The sequence below is a fragment of the Gymnoscopelus microlampas genome (genome assembly GCF_963454915.1).
Source record: "Gymnoscopelus microlampas genome assembly, chromosome: 4".
Classification (NCBI taxonomy): domain Eukaryota; kingdom Metazoa; phylum Chordata; class Actinopteri; order Myctophiformes; family Myctophidae; genus Gymnoscopelus; species Gymnoscopelus microlampas.
In genome coordinates, this window is record NC_139941.1 from 14,300,100 (window position 1) to 14,322,270 (window position 22,171).

At 42.4% G+C, this 22,171-nt stretch overlaps 1 protein-coding gene across 1 annotated transcript; it reads left to right on the forward strand.

Annotated features, from left to right (window-relative positions):
- Window positions 1-13,601: 13,601 nt before the first annotated feature.
- Window positions 13,602-17,726, forward strand: LOC311043970 (uncharacterized protein; the record flags this gene model as incomplete). The annotated part of the gene is made up of 5 exons (XM_084055393.1): window positions 13,602-14,202; window positions 15,169-15,323; window positions 15,422-15,506; window positions 16,420-16,624; window positions 17,220-17,726. The coding sequence occupies exons 1-5, from the start codon at window positions 13,940-13,942 to the stop codon at window positions 17,724-17,726; spliced, it is 1,215 nt and encodes a 404-aa protein (XP_083911519.1). The 5' UTR covers window positions 13,602-13,939.
- Window positions 17,727-22,171: the final 4,445 nt, after the last annotated feature.

Sequence of the window (22,171 nt, forward strand, 5' to 3'; positions counted from 1 at the left end):
ATTGCAACTGGGCGCCCAGAAAAAAGCGCCACATGTGAACGCACCACCGCAAAATAGACATTCAGCGTGTCGTCTGCTGGCATCTGCAGCGCAGCTTAAATACGTGGTGCCCCCATTGAAAACAATTCAAAACATACTGCGCTCAGGAAAACATGAGTCAGTCAGTTAACAAGGCCCCTAAGCATCTATAAGCCTCACTAGTGGCCTCTAGAGGTTATTCCATTCCCATTTGATTTTGAGATACCCTCTGTATGGTTGCAAATTTTGGCCTAAGGGTGACGCTAGAGGAATGGCTGACTGAAATTGCCTTTTTAGCCTAAGAATTCCATATAATCATCATATTTGATATGTTCATAAGAAGCTCTGGTGTCCTTGGTGTCCTTCGTGTGTCCTGTCATTTGAGTGTTTTGCATATCTGTGGCGAATAAAATCTCTGTGGTTTTACTGCACAATTTTCCCATACAGAGGTTAACTTTCTCTCTCTGATGCAACATGCTGGACTCTCCTACTCTTTCCAGTGATGGGTTGGAGTTTCGCCCAGCAGCCCTCCAACCTGACAGTGAAGAGTGGAGAAAAAGCTACCCTGGTCTGCAGGCCTCCTCTCAGCAGGCCCACAGCTCATGTCTCCTGGTTCAGAAACAGCCAGCCGCTCGCTCCCAAAGATCACCTTACTGTCCAGGCCAGTGGAGACCTCCTCTTCTACAGGTGCGTTTGTGGGTGTACACTAGGTGATTGTCAATGGTGTGTGCACATACCTGTCATGACTTGGGTCAGCGCAAACTGGCAATCCTGATTTTGGTGAGTCCGAAACCACTATTACCAATGTTTTGACCCATATTTTGTAAAAAACAAAAAAAACAAAAACAAATTTGAGCTAATTTAAGTTGACTAAAAATAAATAGAAAAAAGAAACCCATAAATAACTTTTAGACCAAAACATTTTATTGGGCACATTGTGCCATGTTGTGCGCTCGTAGATCTGCTATCTTAGAAAATGTTAAAAGGTTAAATATCCAGACACATCGGCTGCATAGTTGCCGATACAGATGTCATCCAAAAAAATCTAATATTGAGCAATCTATCGGCCAAAACGATGTATTGGCTCTATAAAATGTCAAAACAATGCACAGACACTATTCAATCATTACAGCAAGGCTAGTTCAACCGTATCCTGGACACAGCCAGCCAGGCATGTGTGTCTACTGTAGGAACTGTTGGGTGCAACTGGTTGCTAACGTAGGAGTCTTATTTGTGATGATGATCTTGTTGTTATGGTGGCCAGACAATTGACTCACTCTCTCTTATCTGAGATAACAAAGAACTTGCACAACTTCTCTGTTGGTGCAATAAATGTGGTTTTCAAACCTTTTCGTGTCGAGGACCCCCCAAATGATACGTATTAGGCCCCCCCATTATGAAAAGTATTTGTGCCAGGGACCCCCATAAGAGAAGATGTTTATTGTTAGATTAGATTTACAGTAGTACATTAGTACAGTTTTATAACCGTCAATGCTGTAGGTGGGGAGATAACAGTGGAGAGAGTGAAACCTAATAGTCATTCTTATACGTATCAATTTTGGGGTCCTTGACATGAAAATTATTGAGAACCACTACTGCACATAACGGGGCATGTGAACCTGTGTTTCCCGCTCTCCAGTGTGCAGGAGTCTGATGGTGGAAGCTATTTCTGCAGGGCCTCCAACAGTCACCTCAAGAGATCTGTTGCCTCTAGCAAAGCCACCCTAACCGTGCTGGGTATGGCATTACAAAGCACACTAAATCCTAAATCCACCACAGCACAGATAGTCCAATTTACCGGTATATTCCCCATCCTCTTGTCTCCCTTTCAGCCCCCCCAGTCGTCAAGCTGTGGCCCCAAGTGGCAACAGTGCCAATGGGTGCCCGGGTGCTGCTGGAATGCCAGGTGTGGGGACACCATCCTCTCTCCATCAGGTGGTTTAAGCAGGGGTCAAAGAAGACTGGGGGCAAAATTGTCATGGGGTATGTTAATCTAAAATACATCAGAAGTGAAACGCTCACTGAAAAAAAAAAAAAAAAAGTAAGTAATCTCCTATCTGAAGGCAAAGGGAATTATAGCACTTGTATAACACTGCTCCATAATTTGTAACTATTTTTGTATTGTTAACATCATGTGAGTTATACTTGTAATGAATCAATTTGGGTCAAACTAGGATGCATTTGTATGTATGTGCTGTAGGAAACTGATTGTTATCTGTCTCGATTTGAAACCACACCACAGGAAGTGCTGTGATAACAAGTTGATATGCCCACATGCTGTTAGTGTGTGACCACCAGCAACTCTCTCACACAGGGTGAGAAACGCGACACTCCATATCCCGTCTGTAAGGAGCTATGACGAAGGAACGTACATTTGTGAGGCCTCCAACACGGCTGGCCAAAACCACAGCGCAGCCACGCTTAGAGTTGCTGGTAACGTTTCATGTTAGCTTGAATATCAAAGAAAAATGTGAATTGTGCAAGAGCCATAACTTTAGGGTTGAACTCTTAATTTCACATGCATGGGAAATGGTTATTTGGAGTTCTCTGCGTCTATAGTGTACCAAAGTCTGACGTCAAAACCACCCCCTGGATGATAAAGATTTTTTCCCATTCAAAATTCTGTAGACTATTTTTTTAGGTGCAGGTCGATTTTTAAAGAAGGGTACCCCTGGAGAAAATGTATGTGCCCTGATCTAAAATGCCATGACCCTCCCTTTGACAAAAAAAAAAATCAATGACCCTCCCCAAGTGATTAAAAAAAAAAGATTAACCCTCCCCTAATAGGAGTGTCACGATATATTGTGTCACGATATAGCCTATCGTGGTATTAAAATGTGACGATAGGTATTGTCAAGATGTCATACTGTATCGTATTTAAAAATAAATAAAAACAAAATTCTTTATTTTTTTTTGCCGGTGAAAGTTATAGGAGTTCTTACTGTATGGTGTATGATACAAAATGTAAAGCTTATCATAATCACAGTAATTATTAATCATGTCTTCCATCATATTCAAGATATTTTGGAGAGAAATGAAACAGACTCCAGTCACTTTCAGTTTAAAGCACTGCAGAAGGGGAGGTGTTGTGTGCCAGCTGATGGTTGTTGACGCTCGTTAATGTGACATGCGTCAAAGCAGTTATGCCAGTCTGCACTCTCAAATAGGCCTACTTCTAATCTAAGATGGTTTACATGGTATTATACTGTATCTGGTATTATAGATTTTTTTTTGAGCTGTTGGAAATAACTAGGCTGCACTTGGTTCGTGAAGTCCAGATGACAAAAATATTTGTTGAATTTATAGTAATTATATTTGTTATATTAGTTTATGTCCTCTGAAACAATGGGTTTATAGTTAGTGAGAACTTCACTTCCCCCTTAAGCTTGCACAAATGTATTTATTTGTGTGTACAAAGCACTTTGTAATTGTTTTTTAAAGTGCTTTATAATTGTTATTTTAAACTAAAGATGATGGCCAATGTTGATGATACATGAGAAAAGAACATTAATAATGTATCATATCGATATCATATGCCCAACATCATGTATGTATCGTGAAAGTAGTGTTATCTTGACAGCCCTAACCCTCCACACCAAATACAACAACATGACATTTAAAAGTGATAATATGTCTGATGTTTTCCTTTCCACATTGATTAGAACATTACTGTATTACTGTAGTCAGTCTTGCTAAATGCACAGTGTAGTGTCTGTAGTGGTAGCAGAATGGACAGTGTTCTAAACTTACATGTGGGAAACCCATTGAATCCCATAATTATTAACTACGGTATTGCATGTGGTCCCTGACCATGCATTTAGTAATGTAGGAAAGTGAAGATTTGTATTATATTTTATTTTATCGATGGTGGATACTGTTAATGTGCGTGACAACAGAAAGGAAATTCAACTCAAGGATGACAGTTTTACACACGCACACAGCATAGTGTGTATTTAAGGGAGGTTTTAGTACATCAAGGTAAATACAGGCTTTTATTTGATGTATGATGACTCATCAATGTTGTCAGTTACTTGGAAGTCGGACATCCGACTCCAGGTCAGACATCTGACTTCCAAGTAACTGACAACATTGATGCGTCATCATACATCAAATAAAAGCCTGTATTTACCTTGATGTACTAAAACCTCCCTTAAATACTTCCACAGAAATGGGAGTTAGAATTTCAAGGGAAACTGTACCGGTTTACCTGGTTGAGTCGTCATTAGTAGGAAATGTGCCCATATCAATCGCATGTGCTTGCTTGTACTTGTGCAATTCGAAAATGGCCCCTGTTTAAGTCTTAACAATTAGGCTATCAATTTATGGCCTGATGATTCTGGTTTTACTTGTGGAGCTAGGCTGGCATATATGCACAACTGTCCATATAGATCCAAATTAATCACATGCACAGAATTACTTCAAATGATTATGAATATCCAGTTATAAATTGGTCATTGTAACCTACCTGGTGTATGTAATTCTATGAGCAACAAAAACACTTAAAAGAGGATATCTCTGTGTTGGAAATTGGGATAATGCATCTCTCTAATATGCCTAACACCTGTTGAAGTGTTGCTTAATTGTTCAACCATCGTTAAGACGCTGAATAGATTTGACTGGGTCATTCACACTTGCTGTGCGTTGATGGCTTGTTAACGACCGTCATTGATTCTAAATGGACCACGGTGTTACTGGATTTGAATCCTTCGTATCATTTGAAATAGAGAGGGGTAATTGACCACTCTTCTGCTGTACTAAAAATGTATATAAAAAACAGACTAGTTTATCAATTCAAAATTGCATGACCCTCCCTTGGATTCAAAGTAAAATTAGCTGACCCTCCCTTGTACTAAAATTAGAAAGGCATGACCCTCCCCTATTTTCCTCCAGGGACCCCCTTCTGTAAATTTCGACTGGTCCCTTAGAAGAACTGTATTCCAAAAATAAATTAAAAAGACTCTGGGCATTCTGTCAGGGAGATGGTCTGTATCGTTCTTGATACAGAGCTACAGATATTTACTTATATTTAACACAGTCTATGTTTGGAGAAACTTTTATTAATTCTGCCCGGAAGTAGCATTGAAAAACTAGGAAATCACATGTTTCACTGTTCCCACTGAAGCACATCTGTCAAAACCATTCCTAAGATTACTTAGATATCATGATATTTGTTATCTGTGTGTGTGTGTGTGTGTGTGTGTGTGTGTGTGTGGTTTGTTATTATTTAGTTTGTTAGATGTAACAACTGAGAACTGACAATGCTACTTAAAGGGATAGTTCACCCAAAAAATTACTTATTTTCTATCGATTAGTGACCCCATGGAGACTTGAATTCATGGATATTCTTTGGTTTTTGTTGCATTCCTAAGCCAATAATTTGACGACCAGCAACGGTTCCGGTAGGAGACACTAAGGAGACTCTTTGTGTCTCCTACCGGATGATTTCAAGTCTCCATGGGGTGACTAATCGCTTTAATCTCTTACATAAAGAAAATATCCAATGACTGCTGATGTAGTCGTTAGGTCACTTCTAAGCAGTGGTGTAAAGTAACTAAGTACATTTATTCAAGTACTGTACTTAAGTACAATTTTGAGGTACTTTTACTTTACTGGAGTATTTCCAATTGTCTATACTTTTACTTCTACTCCACTGCATCTCAGAGGCAAATATTGTACTTTTACTCCACTACAATTATTTGAAAACTTTAGTTACTTTCAGATATTAATTATTACATTATAAACCATACATTAACCACTTTAGCCCTATTTTATACCTAGGCTATTTGAAAATAGCCGATCTACAAGCTCACAACGCGTCGCGATGCAACACGTTGTGAGCTTGTAGATCTGTTATTTTCAAAACGAAAAGTACTTTTACTTTAAAGGTAGGGTAAGTGATTTTGATTTTCTTTGGTTATAATAAGTGTTAAATAGCTCTATATTCTGATAGTACTCATTGCTATAGAGTGTCTGTTCAGTAAAGTTAGTCTCCTTGTCTCTCCACCTCTTTATTAAACAGAAAATGCATTTTCGTTTCAGTTTAATTTCCAATTTTATCCAATCAGGATAGAGAACTCAATCAGGATATAGATTAAACAAGTGAAATTGGAAGTGATGACACTAAGAAATGAGCAGGCAAAATTGGAACTGGAACTTTATAAAAATGAAGCTTAAAAATGGGTACTTTCTCCTGATTGGTTGAGATTTTGATACCTACCGGAAAATGTATTTTCTGTTTATTAAAGAGCTGGAGAGACGGGGAGACTCCTGTTACTGAACAAACACTCTATAGCAATGATTACTATCAGAATATAGTGCTTTAATACTTTTTGTTTTAACCAAAAAATATCACTTACCCTACCTTAAGTACATTTTGATACCAATACTTTTGTACTTTTACTCAGTACATTTTTTATTCCGGACTTTTACTTGTAACAGAGTACTTCTACATTACAGTATTGATACTTTTACTTAGGTATTTGAGTACTTTTTCCACCACTGCTTCTAAGCCTGAGAATTGTCGATTTGTAGGCGGCTTCTTCTTATACACTTTGGATAAATTAGTACTTTTTCAGTTGATGCTTTGTAACAAAACGAGTGAGATGCCCGGACACATTTTTTAGTTTTAGGAGTATGGGATTTTGTTTGGGTATAAATCTTCATGACCCAGGAGGCAGGGTTTTGACATCAGTACTCTATCTGTGTACCTCGTGTTCCCTTCCCGTCTCAGTGAGCCCTATCATACTGTCCCATGCGTGGCAGGTGAGCAGTAGGATAGGGGCGTCGGTGGCGCTGCCATGCAGGGCAGTGGGTGTTCTCCCCATCGCATACACCTGGACCAGAGACAGAGGGGAAACACGCACCACTGTCGTTCCCAGCGAGGACAGACACATTGATGGTGAGAACACAGCACCTCCTCACTCACAACCATAAATGAACCACTTAAACCCTATACTGTATACTTTGTTCCCCCAAGTAGGCCTATAGACCCCAGGGTCTATACTTGGTCTCCTCCTTTTTTCCCTCCACACCATATATCTCTTCGCTGAAAATAGCTGATCTACAAGCTTACAAGCTGAGCTTGTAAATCTGCTATTTTTGCGGAGTGTGTTCGCATATTCTGACATGCCCAGCATAGGGACACTAGGGTTCAACTGGTTAAGAATAACTTGAAAGATTTATTTTTTAAATCATGTATGTTGGTCTCATAACAAAAACGTGGGCCCTGCCCCTGAGCAACAAATCGGCAACCGATGGGTCGAGCGGACACGCCTTCGCACACCTTTCGGTAAACTCTATTCTAGAGTTATAGTAATTCTACTGACGTCTGTAAAACGGATGTTTATTTGTGAGGTGGATAATCTGGTTCTCATTGGGCTGCACTGTGGGTGATGTAATCTGTTGCTTGCGTTGTCTCTGTCTTCACATACTGTATAGATGACGGTGCTCTTCACTTCTCCAGTGCACATCTGTCTGATGCAGGGGAGTATTACTGCACTGCAGAGAACAGGGCAGGACGGCAGCAGAGGCCAACGGTCCTTACTGTCACTGGTACACAGACTCCCTGTAGACTGTATTAGTATGTCCGTCAACCACTTTGCTACTGTAATCTATCTACGTCACCAAGAGAGTAGTCTCGCGTTACCAGACTGTTGCCTCCCACAATTTACAAATGTTTCCAGCATAGGCTACAGTCTGGGACCCGGAAGCTCTGATAATGTGTAAGGGGAAAGCGGATGCCCCTCCCCTACCCACTTCCGTTTTAGCATTGTGCAGTGGCGCAAAGGAGTCCGACTGGAATCAACGAATCTCATAAACATCGTTTATGTCTACTAGTGTCTTCTTTCACAGTTTTCTCGGCGTTAATTCCATGATACCTTTCTCAGTTTTCTGTGATAAACAATCCTCGCACAAATAACATGAATTTACCGCTCCTATGACTATGCTTCCACCTCGGTTCTGTTTCCACTGGGACTACAGGTCCGCGGGCACCGCGTCGTGATTGGTCGAATGTCTTTCCGGTCTGAACAACTTCCGTTAAACAGCTTTCGGGAAGTGGAGTTCCAGACTCTATATAGCAGAGATTGTGGAATAGTTGTCTGGTGACGCGAGACTACCAAGAGAGTAACTGCTGGCTCATGCACGCACACACACACACACACACACACACGCACACGCACACGCACACACGTGCGTGCGCACACACACACACCATTGCCTCAAGTGCAAATGAAAATAGTTTCTGCTGTACTTCAGAGGAATTCTGAATCATACCAGCACCAGAGGCGCCATTAGCTATGTTTCACCTGTTTCCATTGAAACGGGCCCTTCCTTCCGGAGAGGAGAGGACTTACAAGCAAGAATTTAACTATTCAGGCGCAGTGTAATCAGTCTCAATCATTAGATTCAGTCCTTTGTTCTTCTGTACGCTATTTACAAAGTGGAGTCAAAGTCTCACTTGCCGAGCTCACTCTCACACTCCAGGAAAATAATAGCTGATTTATACTTTGTTAAAATTACCAAAATTACCTAAATTAGCCGATCCACAAGCTCACAGCGCATCGACCTTGTAGATCTGCTATCTTCGGTGCATGACACAGGCACACATCAAAGTATAATTCAGGCTTCAGAAGTCAAATGCACACCACGCTCACATGGATAGCTGGGAACACGTTTGAGATTGCACAATGGCATGCACAGCTCTTATCAAGAAAGGCACATTGTGAGGCCATGGAAATGTGGGGGGGGGGGGCTTCATTAGCTCATGGAATCGGCTGTCATATATCGTTGTGGTTTTCACACTATATGATTGATCGCCGACAAGGGATTACACACTGCAAGATATTTCACAGGACTCAACGGCGAGAGTAGAGCCCTGAAACGGCAGGATCCTGTGGTACCCGCAGGCTCCAACGCAAATCCTGCGGGCGCAGGCGGTATTTTAAATAGGCCATTTGTGGTCGGGAAAAGGCCCCGCAAAATCCCGCACCGTGCTTCAAGATATGAATATTACAGTAAGCCTACATTCTCTCTCTCTCTGCACGCAGCGACCATCCCGGTACTGTACTCTCATTGGCTGTAGCACGGATTCCCTCGCAGACCCCATTCATTATGTATGATGTCCAGTCGGCGACGGAGCCAAATATCAAACCTGCTAGATATCTAGAAACGCCTGGTAAGGCATCGCCGAGCACTATTATCGCGGCCCGATCCTCTGGCAGAGATTTCACACACAGCGAGCAAAATCTCGGCGATCAAAGCCCGATCTGCGTCAGATTGTGGGTTTTGGCGGCAAGCAACAACAAAGGTCCCCGACAGCATAAACGGAGCAAATATCCTACAGTGTGTACTAGCCCTAAGGCTGCCTCTCTCTGTGACACACACACACACACACACACACACACACACACACACACACACACACACACACACACACACACACACACACACACACACACACACACACACACACACACACACACACACACACACACACACACAGTAGAGTCTGTTTTTTTTTTTTTCTGCTGATGGTTATCTTCTTTATCTTAAGCTGAAGAAGATCCAACTGATACAGCCAAGCAGACAAGACTGAATTTGCCTGCAGTGAGTAAGAACACTGTTGTGCAACTCCTGTAGCTTGCGTAGTGGCTTGCCATTGTCGTCAGTCGCACCGTTTAAATGCTGGGGGGGCGTGAAAGTATGTCACACTTCAGGTAAAGGTGGCCCAGTTTTCGTTTTGTGACTCATTTTGTGGCTTGTTCCTGGTGCTTCGCTCAGTGTGTCATTTTTATTGACAGTTACCGTCATGTCTGTGTTCCTCCTCTGAATCAGAAAACTGTCTTTGTAAATATCTTTCCAGAGTACAGATGACAGTGAGAGAGTTTCACCAGAGTCCAGTGACTCTGGGGTTGAGGAACGCATGGGGCCAACCCATTACCCACATGTGGAGACAGCACCTACATATTCTATCCAGTCAAGTAAGTATGTCCATGTTTACTGCACACAAAGAAAGGGGTGTTAACCACGTTATTGTCTCCGCCAGGCACCCTATCTGTCAGATTTTCATGTTCCATCCTGATTGTCTAAGATTGGCTACCAGGAGTTTGCAGGAGCGGTCCATTTAAAAGAATATGCCTCAAATCATGAACACAGCGTGCGATTGCTGTGAAACTTTGCACGCTCATTGCCACTAGGCCAAGGAAGAAATGCCACTCTACATTTTTCAAAATCGGCCTTATGGTGGCGTTATAACAGGCCTGTTACGTTCCACGTAGTTTGGTTTTGTTGGGGATCCCTGTGTGTTCCTCCCCCTGTCTCTCCTTCCCTCTATCATTCACTACAGGTCTGAAGTCACCAACCCATCAGCATTCACTACAGGTCTGAAGTCACCAACCCATCAGCTGTCAATCAAACTGTTATCTGGCTCCACCTTCATCCAATCACCACCATCTGCTGCCTATAAAAGGCTGGGTTCCACCTCAGCTCTAGTCTGGGAGTCTGGGCGTCGGAGCTTGGACAGCAGGGGCGCGGCCACTGCGTTGTGATTCAAATCAACAGCCAATGAAGAAAAGGGGGCGGGATCCACATGCAGTGGGTGTTGCATCTAAATAGAATCGACGGGAAGCAATTTCCCTTGAGAAATTGCGCCCGCCATTGTTGTGTAATGCTGTTTGCCTCTCGGCTGACTTTTTAGACGAGTTGCACAGCCTCAGACCGGTAAGAGGCGTTTCCGCTCAGATTCTGAGTGTAAATTACATCCCGCCCACAAATACCAGGGCTCTGGCCCAGCGCTGGCGAAAACTTCTGGGAACTCAGATTACCTCAGCTCATACTCTCACCAACATCTCACCTGTTTGCATCCACACTCCCAGAGCTAACTTTAGCAATTCAGAAACTGTTCTACATTTAACCTGCTTTGTGTATGCTGCTGCCTTGGGACAGGAAAGACAGAGGCCTCTATACATAGCCATCACGTAGGTAGAACATTGTTAAGCACACTAGGTAAGGGGTGTTTGCCACCTATGTATTTTTGTCACTGGTAGAGTAGTTAGGTAGGCAGGCTTTTGTTTTCACTATACTAATGAGTTAGTTAGTTAGTCTGTCTTTTGTTTCCCTTGCTGCTTTGTTTGTTATTTTGGCAACACCCGAGTCCCCTGGTAGTGGCTTACTTTTCTTTTGGTTAATCTTCTGTCCTATGCATTTAGAAATGTAATTATTGTAAATAACTTGCTTGAAGAGTAAAAGCACACAGCACCTTTTGCTCAAACCCTTGTGTGGCCTCCATTATTTGCACTACCTATGCTCAACAACCCGTTTATCATCATTGTGTTACAAACCCAAACCTAGACCCTAAAGGGTTTCGTAACATAATTGGGGGCTCGTCCGGGATTGTTGAGCATTAGAGGTGCAAATAAATAACTTAGGTACTGGTATTTTACTGCAGGGGAGAGGTATTGCGTTTTGAAAGTTTTGTGACTACTTGTTGCACTATGGCTTCTAGTTTCGATTTGAAACATTTTGTGGCCGGTCCTACGCTCAAAGCTTTTGAATTAAAAGTCAGATTTGATTTTGATAGCCAAACATTTTGGCATACCAATTAGTAGCCTGTCCCTTAAAAGGGAGATTAAGCTAGTGGTGTTGGACAATTTAGTGGACAAGGGTGTCTTGGTGCGTTCTCCGGAGGCAGGGCCGGGTGGTGCAGCTCTCCCTGAAACTGTGGAGAGGGGGGGGGAGGGGGGGGGGGTCACCAGGGGTCACCAGCTGCCTTTCCGAAGGGGGACCCCATGGCATTCACACCGACCTCAACAGGGTCATTGGATGGTTCGAGCTGGAATTCCAGTTGGAGACGGCCGCCAGGCTGCGTAAACTGGACCTAGAGTCTGGCCAGTTACAAACTGTGGTAGCGATCTCCCCTGCTCCTGTTCTTCTTCCAACTGAGGCAGCGCCTGCCTCTATTGCCAATATCGGTACAATATTCGCATTTTTACCTATGAATGGACCGATCAGCGTGAAACGTTTTTCACATCTGCCTGCATTTTTCATATCTGCCTTTTTATAGAGCCAACAGGAGGCAGATTTATGCAAAACACATTTCTTGATATTACTCCTACAGATTATGTCCAAACATCACGCAAATCAGTACAGATTAGATTATCTCTATAGTCATGTGATCAACACGGATCTGTCGGATCTTTTTCATATTCTAACCTGATTGGCTAAGATTGGCGTCTAAAGTTTACAGGAGTGGCCCGTTTTGAACAAAAACATATTTTTGGGCACCATTGTACACCCCTAACGCCTACACATTCAATGCAAATCTATACTTTTCTTTAAGTGAGCTTCCATCACTGTGATGACCACTAGCTGTAATATGATTGGCTGACTTTATTGGCTGACTCTATTCAGTACTGTGATTAGCTAGCAAAACGCATGATGAAATGAATAACTATAAATATCACCACACACTTCAGAAATATTACTTTTCTTTAAGTGAACTTCCATCACTGTCATGACCACTGTGATGACCACATACCGCCCACTTCACACTGGGTGTGATTTTTTTATATTACTCCTACAGATATCAGTCCAAACATTACGCAAATCGGTACACATTATCTCTATAGTCATGTGATCAAGACTGATCTGTCCGATTTTTCATATTCCATTCTGATTGACGAATTCTGAACATTGCTGGATCACAATGACCTACCTGACCTGGTGGAGACCTGTGCTCCGAGGAGCACTTTTTCTACTTGTGTGTAATATCATCTGGTAATCTTTTAATAATTTATGGTCGTGTGCGTGCGTGCGTGTGTGTGTGTGTGTGTGTGTGTGTAAAAAATTATGTATGGATACTCAGAGAGTTTATCCTATTTTATTGTCCCCCCCCCATATTTATTACTCTCTTCTATTTTCAGGATTTACTTCACATAAAGGTCCTTCTGCCAACAAGCCTCTAATATCATCTACGCTTCTGAAGGACCAAGCTATGTCTAGACTGCACGGTCCACCTGACTTTCAATCACAGTTCCCACTAGATCGGCCCACAACCATTCCAACCGAACCCATAGTCACGCAGATGCAGCCTCCATTGCTGGAGCCTCTTGTGCCATATCTGGAGGTCCAGTCAACAGACCAACACAGTCAACCGCCGTTGACTAATGCTCCCTTTTCAAACGCACATACTCAGCCCCCAATGACATACAGTCAACCTGTACTGATCAGCAACAAGCTGTCTGTCCTACACACTCAGTATCTACTCTCCCAGAGTAAATTCCAGACAACACAGACGTCATCAGGTACACAAATCCAACATGAAATCAATGAGTCACCAACACAGGCTACCACATATGACGCCCAGACCAGTGGAGTCCCTTTTCAGCATTTGATATCAGAACCACCCACTGTGTCTTCATTAAATAAAGTCCTGGTCCCTTCCACTCAAACACCAATTTCTCAGTTGCCCACCTCTGGGTCTTCTGAGCAATCGTTCACCGATTTGCGGTACGTTGCAACAAAACCAAACCTTTATCGTTCAGGTCCAGGTGTCTCATCTCTCGATTCAGCGGAATCCTCTCGAGTGCAGCTTGTATTTACAACAACCCAGTCTTCATTCGCCCGCTCACAAACGCCTCAAGGTCATCCGCTGCGACCCCTTAGCCAAAGTCTTCTTCCCCTATCCAAACTTCTGCCACCCTCAACACAGCATCAGTCACCTTATGTGCAAACTCAGCCTGCTCGCAACAAAGATCAACCTTCACAGACCCTGTATCAACAGACCCAAACTCAGGAGCAGCCATCCGCGACCCAACCACAGCTCACTTTTACCACATCTGCACTTACGCCAACCCAGTCGTCTCCGACGCAATATCATCATCCCCTCCACACGCAACCCAAACCACCACAGACAGAATCCTGGATGCCCCAGAACCAGCCTGGAACTCCTCCTGTTCTGCAGTCGCCCCACTCAACCGTCCGTCCTCCTGATGTGACCTCCAGCGCTTCTACCTCAGACGTCAAGGTTCCTGGTACCCATCGGGCGACTGCGGCAGGTCAGACTCACCCGAATGTCAGCCAGCAAGCTCGCCCCTCGCATCAGGACGAATCAGCCAATGACACAGAGCCCACAGAGTGGCTGAAGAGGAATACCTCCCAGTCCCCCATGACCAGCAATGATCCAAAGTAAGTTGAATGAAACAGTGGACTACAGGGAGAATCTTTGTGTTTGAACATGTTAATGCATTGTGTCTGTAGAAAAAATAAGAAAATCACACCCAGTGTGAAGTGAGCGGTGATATTTATGAGTTATTAATTTCATCATGCGTCTCGCTAGCCAATCACAGTGCGTCACAGTGCGTCTGCGAAGTTTGAAGTTAGCGGTGCTTACATTTTTTACATTATTATTAATTTCATCATGCGTCTCGCTAGCCAATCACAGCGCGTCTGCGAAGTTTGAAGTTAATTTCATCATGTGTCTCGCTAGCCAATCACAGCACGTCCTGCAAAGCTTAGCCTATGGGCGTGTTTTCCACAGCATGGCGTCACAGCGAAAGACAAACTTTCACGACGGAAAGAAAAACTTTCACCACGGATGGGTCCTAAACCCTCTTATAGGAGCGGTTGCACCGCTCAAAAAGGCCCCATGACCTTTTATGGCAACTAGTTGGGGCTAGGCATATGGTGGTCTCAAATAACTCACTAGTTTAAGGATAGAACCTGTACACAGAGCTATGGTTTAGAGTAGACTTTTAAAAAAACGAATACAATAACTAAAACCAGTAAATAACTGAAACTGTATCGTGTGTTTATGACATTGAGAAAATGTCCTTAGTTGGGTGAATATGAAATCCATCTTTCATTTTATCACCTGTGCCAGCTTAAACTATGAATACTTTTTTTAATGATATTTAAATGGTTCTGACCTTTTTGAATTTCGCTTCTTATAAATTCCAAATATTACAATACAAAAATGAAGAAATAGAACTGTAATATTGTGCCACATTAGTATTATCCACGGTGCTGATAAAGGCTGTGTGTGCGACATGTATAGGAAAGTTGGTCATTTCCAACCCTGGCATTTCATATCTTTAGCACAGTCATGAAATTGTTGTCAAATGTATGATAATGTTTATATCTCCCATGTGCCAGAGTAACAGAACGGTCTCCATCATGGCTGCCAGTTCTGGAGAAACATGATATCCCCATCGTGGTGGGAGTGGGCGTGTCCCTGGCCTTCATCTTCATCACCATGGCCTTCTATTCTTTGGTCCAAAAGAACGAGCCTGCACCCACGAGCCGAGCAGGTCTGTCACCACCTTGCTTCACCCCTGCACCTGACACCCACAAGTTGCCCCATTCTAAAAAAATCTGCAACGATCAGAAACAGCATTTATTTATTCAGGTGATCAATTTACAGCACAGCGGAACCTTGGAGTCCCCGCGCGGCACGCAGAGCACTGTGCCATCGCTAGAACTTATGAAAATAGGTGAGTATTTAAAGCCGTAATCCTTAAAGGGGCTGCACCATGAATTTCATTTTTTTTTAGGTTTTTAGTATTTTTTGGGCTCCCCAGTGTCTCTTGTACCCCAATTTTTTTTTTTTTTTTAACATTCAGTCATTCATGCTCATTTCATGGATTTCCTGAATGGGCGTGTCTGAACAGGCCATTTCAGAATGGCAGGGCAAGTGATGTCACTTGCCCTGATTTTGCATTGATGATGGCCAGACAGAATTGCTCAGTAGCTCCCCCCTGCCCAATAGGACGTTTTGGTATTGCAGCTGAAAAAGCTTGGAATGACAGACAGTCAGATTGTGAGAAAAAATATCTGGATGTTTTTTAGGCTTACAACCTGTTTAAAACGTATTAGGGGGCAATATTTATATATAATATATTTTTTTTTAATTCATGGTGTAGCCCCTTTAAGTTTAATGTTCTACCCAGGATTTGAACCCGGGTCGACCAAACTTCTAACACTCTTACAAGACAGAATAAGGGAGATATGTAGCCTGGGATCAACTCCTTTTTCGGTTTTCTGATCCGGTCTGGAGTGGATATAACCCACAGTGGAACCCAAGACCGCCGTGCACCTCCATAATGATTCCCCTATAGTTTAAAATGTGTTTAGTTTGGTATAATCATTTTGTTTCTTTTGGTATAATAATCGTTTGGTATATCCATCTTTTGTTCTAACTCGTAGTGCGACTAGCGAGACTAAACTAATTAATTCGCATTATGTGGGGAACAAAAACAATGCTACGCCAACCGGTACCCAGCACCGGAACCCACATTTTCCCCCCTTTTATCTAAACCGGATCACACAGCTCAGTTTCAGAATGAAAACAAGGCTTTCCTCCGCGGTGGAAAGCCGCATCAAATCGCAAGTGTTTGTCCTGCCCAGGGCTTTTGAGGACGATGAGTGCATGGCGGTGATCGAGCAGAGCCCCAACACGTCGGACACGCGGGCCAGGCCGCCCGCTCTCAGCCTGGTCACAGTGCAGATGGAGCCTGCCGTGGAGGACCTCCTGGAGGAAGACCTCCAGCCCGCTCTGGAGGACCAGCTCGTCACAGTGGAGACCTATCCTGACCCTCTCCTTGACACACAGGTCATAATCAGATCACATACATACATGCATACATACATACATACATACATACATACATACATACATACATACATACATACATACATACATACATAGTACATACATTTTTCACCAAGTGACGCGGTCGTACATCTGGCTTAAATGTGCTATAGAGAGGGGGGAGGGGTCAGATGACAGTAAAGTGACAATTTAAGGACGTTTGAGACCCTTTTAGTACCTAAAGAAAATTAAATGAAATGAAAAAGACCATAACTGCATCAAGAGAATAAAAATAAATCAAACTATACTAGAAAAACTAGTCAAACATTGGCCAAATTGTCAAATAATATAATAGAGGAAATTGTGAAAATATCCGATCTACAACCTTGTAGATCGGCTATTTTCACAATTTATCTGTGGAACTGAGTCAAACTAAATGTAATGCCTCAACTCCTACAATTCCAAGTGCTTGTCAGGGTGGGGATCCCCAGTTGAAATATGATTCTTTTGGGGGGTCGCAGCCCCAGATGTAATGTAATATACTCCACATCAGCACATCTGTTGCATAAGGTTCCTTATTCCTTAGTCGCGTCAAAATCCCCTTTAACCGTTCCAGATCGATCCTCCTCTGGAGGGGGAGGAAGGCCGCAGCCTGTCCCAGCCCAGCATCCAGCTGCAGTGCGTGGAGGACTGGGCCGGTAACGGTAACAGAGGGGACAACCACAGTCAATGTCAGGAGGAGGGCCTGCCACCACCTCCTCCGTCATCCCTGCCCTCCGGGTGCCCTTCACCCTCCCCGCCGCCGGCCCGCGAGGAGGGCCTGCGATCCTCGCTGACCCTACGGACCACCGAGTCCTGCGTGCCACCGATTCACCACAGCCTTAGCATCTCGCATGGCAGCCCGCCCCTCCTCCTCTCCCACCACGTCTCCGTGGGGCTCACCACTGTGGCGGTGGACGTCCATTTTTACCCGGCAGCCACGGGCGCAGTGGGCGTGTCGAGCAGCACGCATATTAACTCTGTTTCAAGCGCCACTTCGATGACGGGACCCCTGTTCACCTCCTCGCTGGCGAACAGTCAGGAGAATGAGCAGGCGACTCCCAGAATGCATCACAATAAGTAAATGGTGTGGTGGGGTGGGGGCATGGCACCACCTGGGAATACAATGTCCAAAACGTCCTTGTGTGGAACATTCTGTCCTCATCACTGAATGTTTTTCCAATTTAGTTTTCTTTATGGCCTGTTCCAGCCTTGGAAAATAACTACTGTAGCATATGGTGAATTTGTAATCATCTTAAGCAAAAAAGTACAAGAGCTCAGACTAACGTACGTTAAGGATAATACTGTGTATGCCTGTGTGGTCGTGTTAATGTATGCTTTGTAGCTCCAGTATGATAAGTTTTGCATCACTTAATGTGCTCATTATTTATGTTGCTCGTTACTTGATCATAATTATACTGTATGCGTTTAAGGTAACCTCTTATTTTCTACTTCTTGTTCAATTACATTTTAAATGATAAAGATGGCTAAGAAACAGTGCTGTGTAAACTTACTGCACTCATGGGCTTACTTTGTTTACCGTAGAATCTTTCATTCCTGTTCATATCATGTAACAAGTTGTTTATTTAAGATGATTGACATGTATTGGTACGTATGTATAGCATTCTTCATCAAAACTGCCAAGGATAGAAACTGCACTTGTACAGTCAGGTATAGCATTCTTCATCAAAACTGCCAAGGATAGAAACTGCACTTGTACAGTCAAATATTGCAGTTTGTTACAAGTACATTATAGTAAATTGAGGTAATGTTTTTGCATCAAGCTAGTGACTGTTAATACCTCTATTGAAACCAAAGCACTTTGCAGTGGGGCTATATTTATCAAATTTAGACAACACAGGGATATGTATTGTATACTTAAAATGATTATATTCTAGGTCACTCGAGACACTTTTCTGTAAAAATGTGTGTATAAAATATTGTTGTTTGCATAATGTAATAGATAAATAACTATTTATTTGAAGGTACTCTAATACCATAAATAAGGGAGACCATATTACATATTGGTTGTGCTATTAGGCTACTTAGTGGATAAACTTACTGTAATTCTGTGATATTTGCCGAAAGCCTCCACTATTTCTCAAGATGACACAATTCTGTGTTCACAATGTGAATGGGAGAAATCATTATATAGGCTACAATTAATAAACACAGCCTTTATTAACACATTTTGACTTGAGATTTGTTTTTGCACAGATTATGGGGCAGAACAGATTTACTCTCTATAAAAACATAAATAAATGAATAAAAAAGTAAATGGAACAGTTATAAAATATGTTGACAATAAGGGAAGTCTAAACATTTTAATTTAAAGAATAATTAATTAATATTATATATTTCCTTTCCTGGCGACCTCCACTTTGAAAAACACTGGTCTAGGCTATAATGGGTTCAGTCTATAAACAAATACTGTAAATTACAATCTCTGACTTGATTTATTCAATTAATGTGTACAAAGAAGGCTGTTTAGTTGCCCAAACTAAATTCACAAAAATAAAGACATAGTATATATCGTAATAATTAATAATTTAGCATTGGGAATGGCTCATTATCATCATTAAGGTCTTTTCACACGGGGAGCGAATGAAGCACCTAGTAATTCATTTTCTTTTTAGCGGCGCGAGCGGATCCTGCTCTATACCTGACTTTGTCCGTGTTCACCGTCAACGTTGTGATTGGTCAGGTCCGTCAACAAAGTGATTGGTCAAGCTTCACGTGACACATGGCTATAAACACATTATAAACACATATCGATGACAAAATGTATCAAAGGCGGCGCTACCTTCACACAGGGTGTGATTTTTTTTTTTTAAACTTTGTTTATTGGGTTTTTCACAACAGGATTCATATGAATGCATATGATCAGGTGCATAGAAAGCTCCTTAGTGCAACCAATAAAATACAAAAGTTCAATAAACACATTGAATTATCACCCCAAAACATAAGAGACAGGTACAAATGAAAATACAAATATATACATACTAGAGTTAATATTTATTTTTAACTTGGTGGTCCGCGGACCCCCTGGTGGTCCGCCGACCCCCTGTGAGTGTTTGGACCCCCGGGGACCCCCCTGGAACATGGCGGACCCCTTCGGCGTTTTTTTTTTTTCATGCACGGTTTGCTTGTTTCTGTCGCTTGTTTTTGAAAACCTGGCATGAACGTGGCAACCCGACTGACATCACTGACGTATCCTTGGTATTTGTACTTCCGGGTTGCATAATGATGACATCACTGTCGAGTCCTTTGGTGTCATGAACCTAGGCTGGTTTGTTTACCAGATTTGCCAGCGTGCTATGGTGCTGTACTGTGGCCGTCGCCGTGTGTTTGTGTGTTTGGGGTGTGCATGGCACGTGAAGGACGGACATATTGTGATGGAGACATGAGTGAAGTGAAAGTAACGGCCTGGGTGGAACAAAGGAGGTACGTAAGAAGGGGGGGGGGGTTTAAGCGAAAGAGCTGAGTGTGTGTTGTTGTGGAGGAGATGGGCAGAGTTCAATGGCGGCCGCTCGTGTTGTTTCGGCTCTGTTCGGCTCAAGCCGTCGCCGTTCGGTGTGGGTGATGCGCACGCTAAACGGTACGACAGTGATTCACCTTCCGTTTTGTCCGAAATGTGGCGAGTGTAAGAAATTATGTGGCGACGTGGAAACTGTGGAGTGAGCAATGATAGGTGCCCTACACCACCCGTAAATTGTGAAAGTCCGACGTGGCTACTGTTTTCGCGACATGTCCTGTGGTGCCGTTGTGTTTACTCGATTACAGAGCTGTGGCTATAGCGTCAGCGGCGCGCGGAAGTAACTTGTCGTTTATATAATTAGATACAAAAGATATAAAGCAAACACAGACAGAACAAGACAAAAACAAGAACAAAACCAAAACAGAAACATCAGTCCAACAGTACATATCAATGTCACGTTATTCAAAAATCCGCTATACAGCACAACACCTCCGCCACAGCAAACCCATCATATCAATGATCCAACAGACCTCACACATCCGTATCTTTGATCAGAGACGGATTCAAGCTCCGGACAAATTGAAAGAATGGCCCCCATACCTTCCCAAACTTACTGGAGGAGCCATTTAATGAGAATCTTATCTTTTCCAGTTTCAGACAATACAAGATGTCTCTTATCCAATGAGTGTGAGAGGGGGAAGTTGAAACCAAAGCTCTATTGAAACCAAAGCACTTTGCAGTGGGGCTATATTTATCAAATTTAGACAACACAGGGATATGTATTGTATACTTAAAATGATTATATTCTAGGTCACTCGAGACACTTTTCTGTAAAAATGTGTGTATAAAATATTGTTGTTTGCATAATGTAATAGATAAATAACTATTTATTTGAAGGTACTCTAATACCATAAATAAGGGAGACCATATTACATATTGGTTGTGCTATTAGGCTACTTAGTGGATAAACTTACTGTAATTCTGTGATATTTGCCGAAAGCCTCCACTATTTCTCAAGATGACACAATTCTGTGTTCACAATGTGAATGGGAGAAATCATTATATAGGCTACAATTAATAAACACAGCCTTTATTAACACATTTTGACTTGAGATTTGTTTTTGCACAGATTATGGGGCAGAACAGATTTACTCTCTATAAAAACATAAATAAATGAATAAAAAAGTAAATGGAACAGTTATAAAATATGTTGACAATAAGGGAAGTCTAAACATTTTAATTTAAAGAATAATTAATTAATATTATATATTTCCTTTCCTGGCGACCTCCACTTTGAAAAACACTGGTCTAGGCTATAATGGGTTCAGTCTATAAACAAATACTGTAAATTACAATCTCTGACTTGATTTATTCAATTAATGTGTACAAAGAAGGCTGTTTAGTTGCCCAAACTAAATTCACAAAAATAAAGACATAGTATATATCGTAATAATTAATAATTTAGCATTGGGAATGGCTCATTATCATCATTAAGGTCTTTTCACACGGGGAGCGAATGAAGCACCTAGTAATTCATTTTCTTTTTAGCGGCGCGAGCGGATCCTGCTCTATACCTGACTTTGTCCGTGTTCACCGTCAACGTTGTGATTGGTCAGGTCCGTCAACAAAGTGATTGGTCAAGCTTCACGTGACACATGGCTATAAACACATTATAAACACATATCGATGACAAAATGTATCAAAGGCGGCGCTACCTTCACACAGGGTGTGATTTTTTTTTTTTAAACTTTGTTTATTGGGTTTTTCACAACAGGATTCATATGAATGCATATGATCAGGTGCATAGAAAGCTCCTTAGTGCAACCAATAAAATACAAAAGTTCAATAAACACATTGAATTATCACCCCAAAACATAAGAGACAGGTACAAATGAAAATACAAATATATACATACTAGAGTTAATATTTATTTTTAACTTGGTGGTCCGCGGACCCCCTGGTGGTCCGCCGACCCCCTGTGAGTGTTTGGACCCCCGGGGACCCCCCTGGAACATGGCGGACCCCTTCGGCGTTTTTTTTTTTTCATGCAC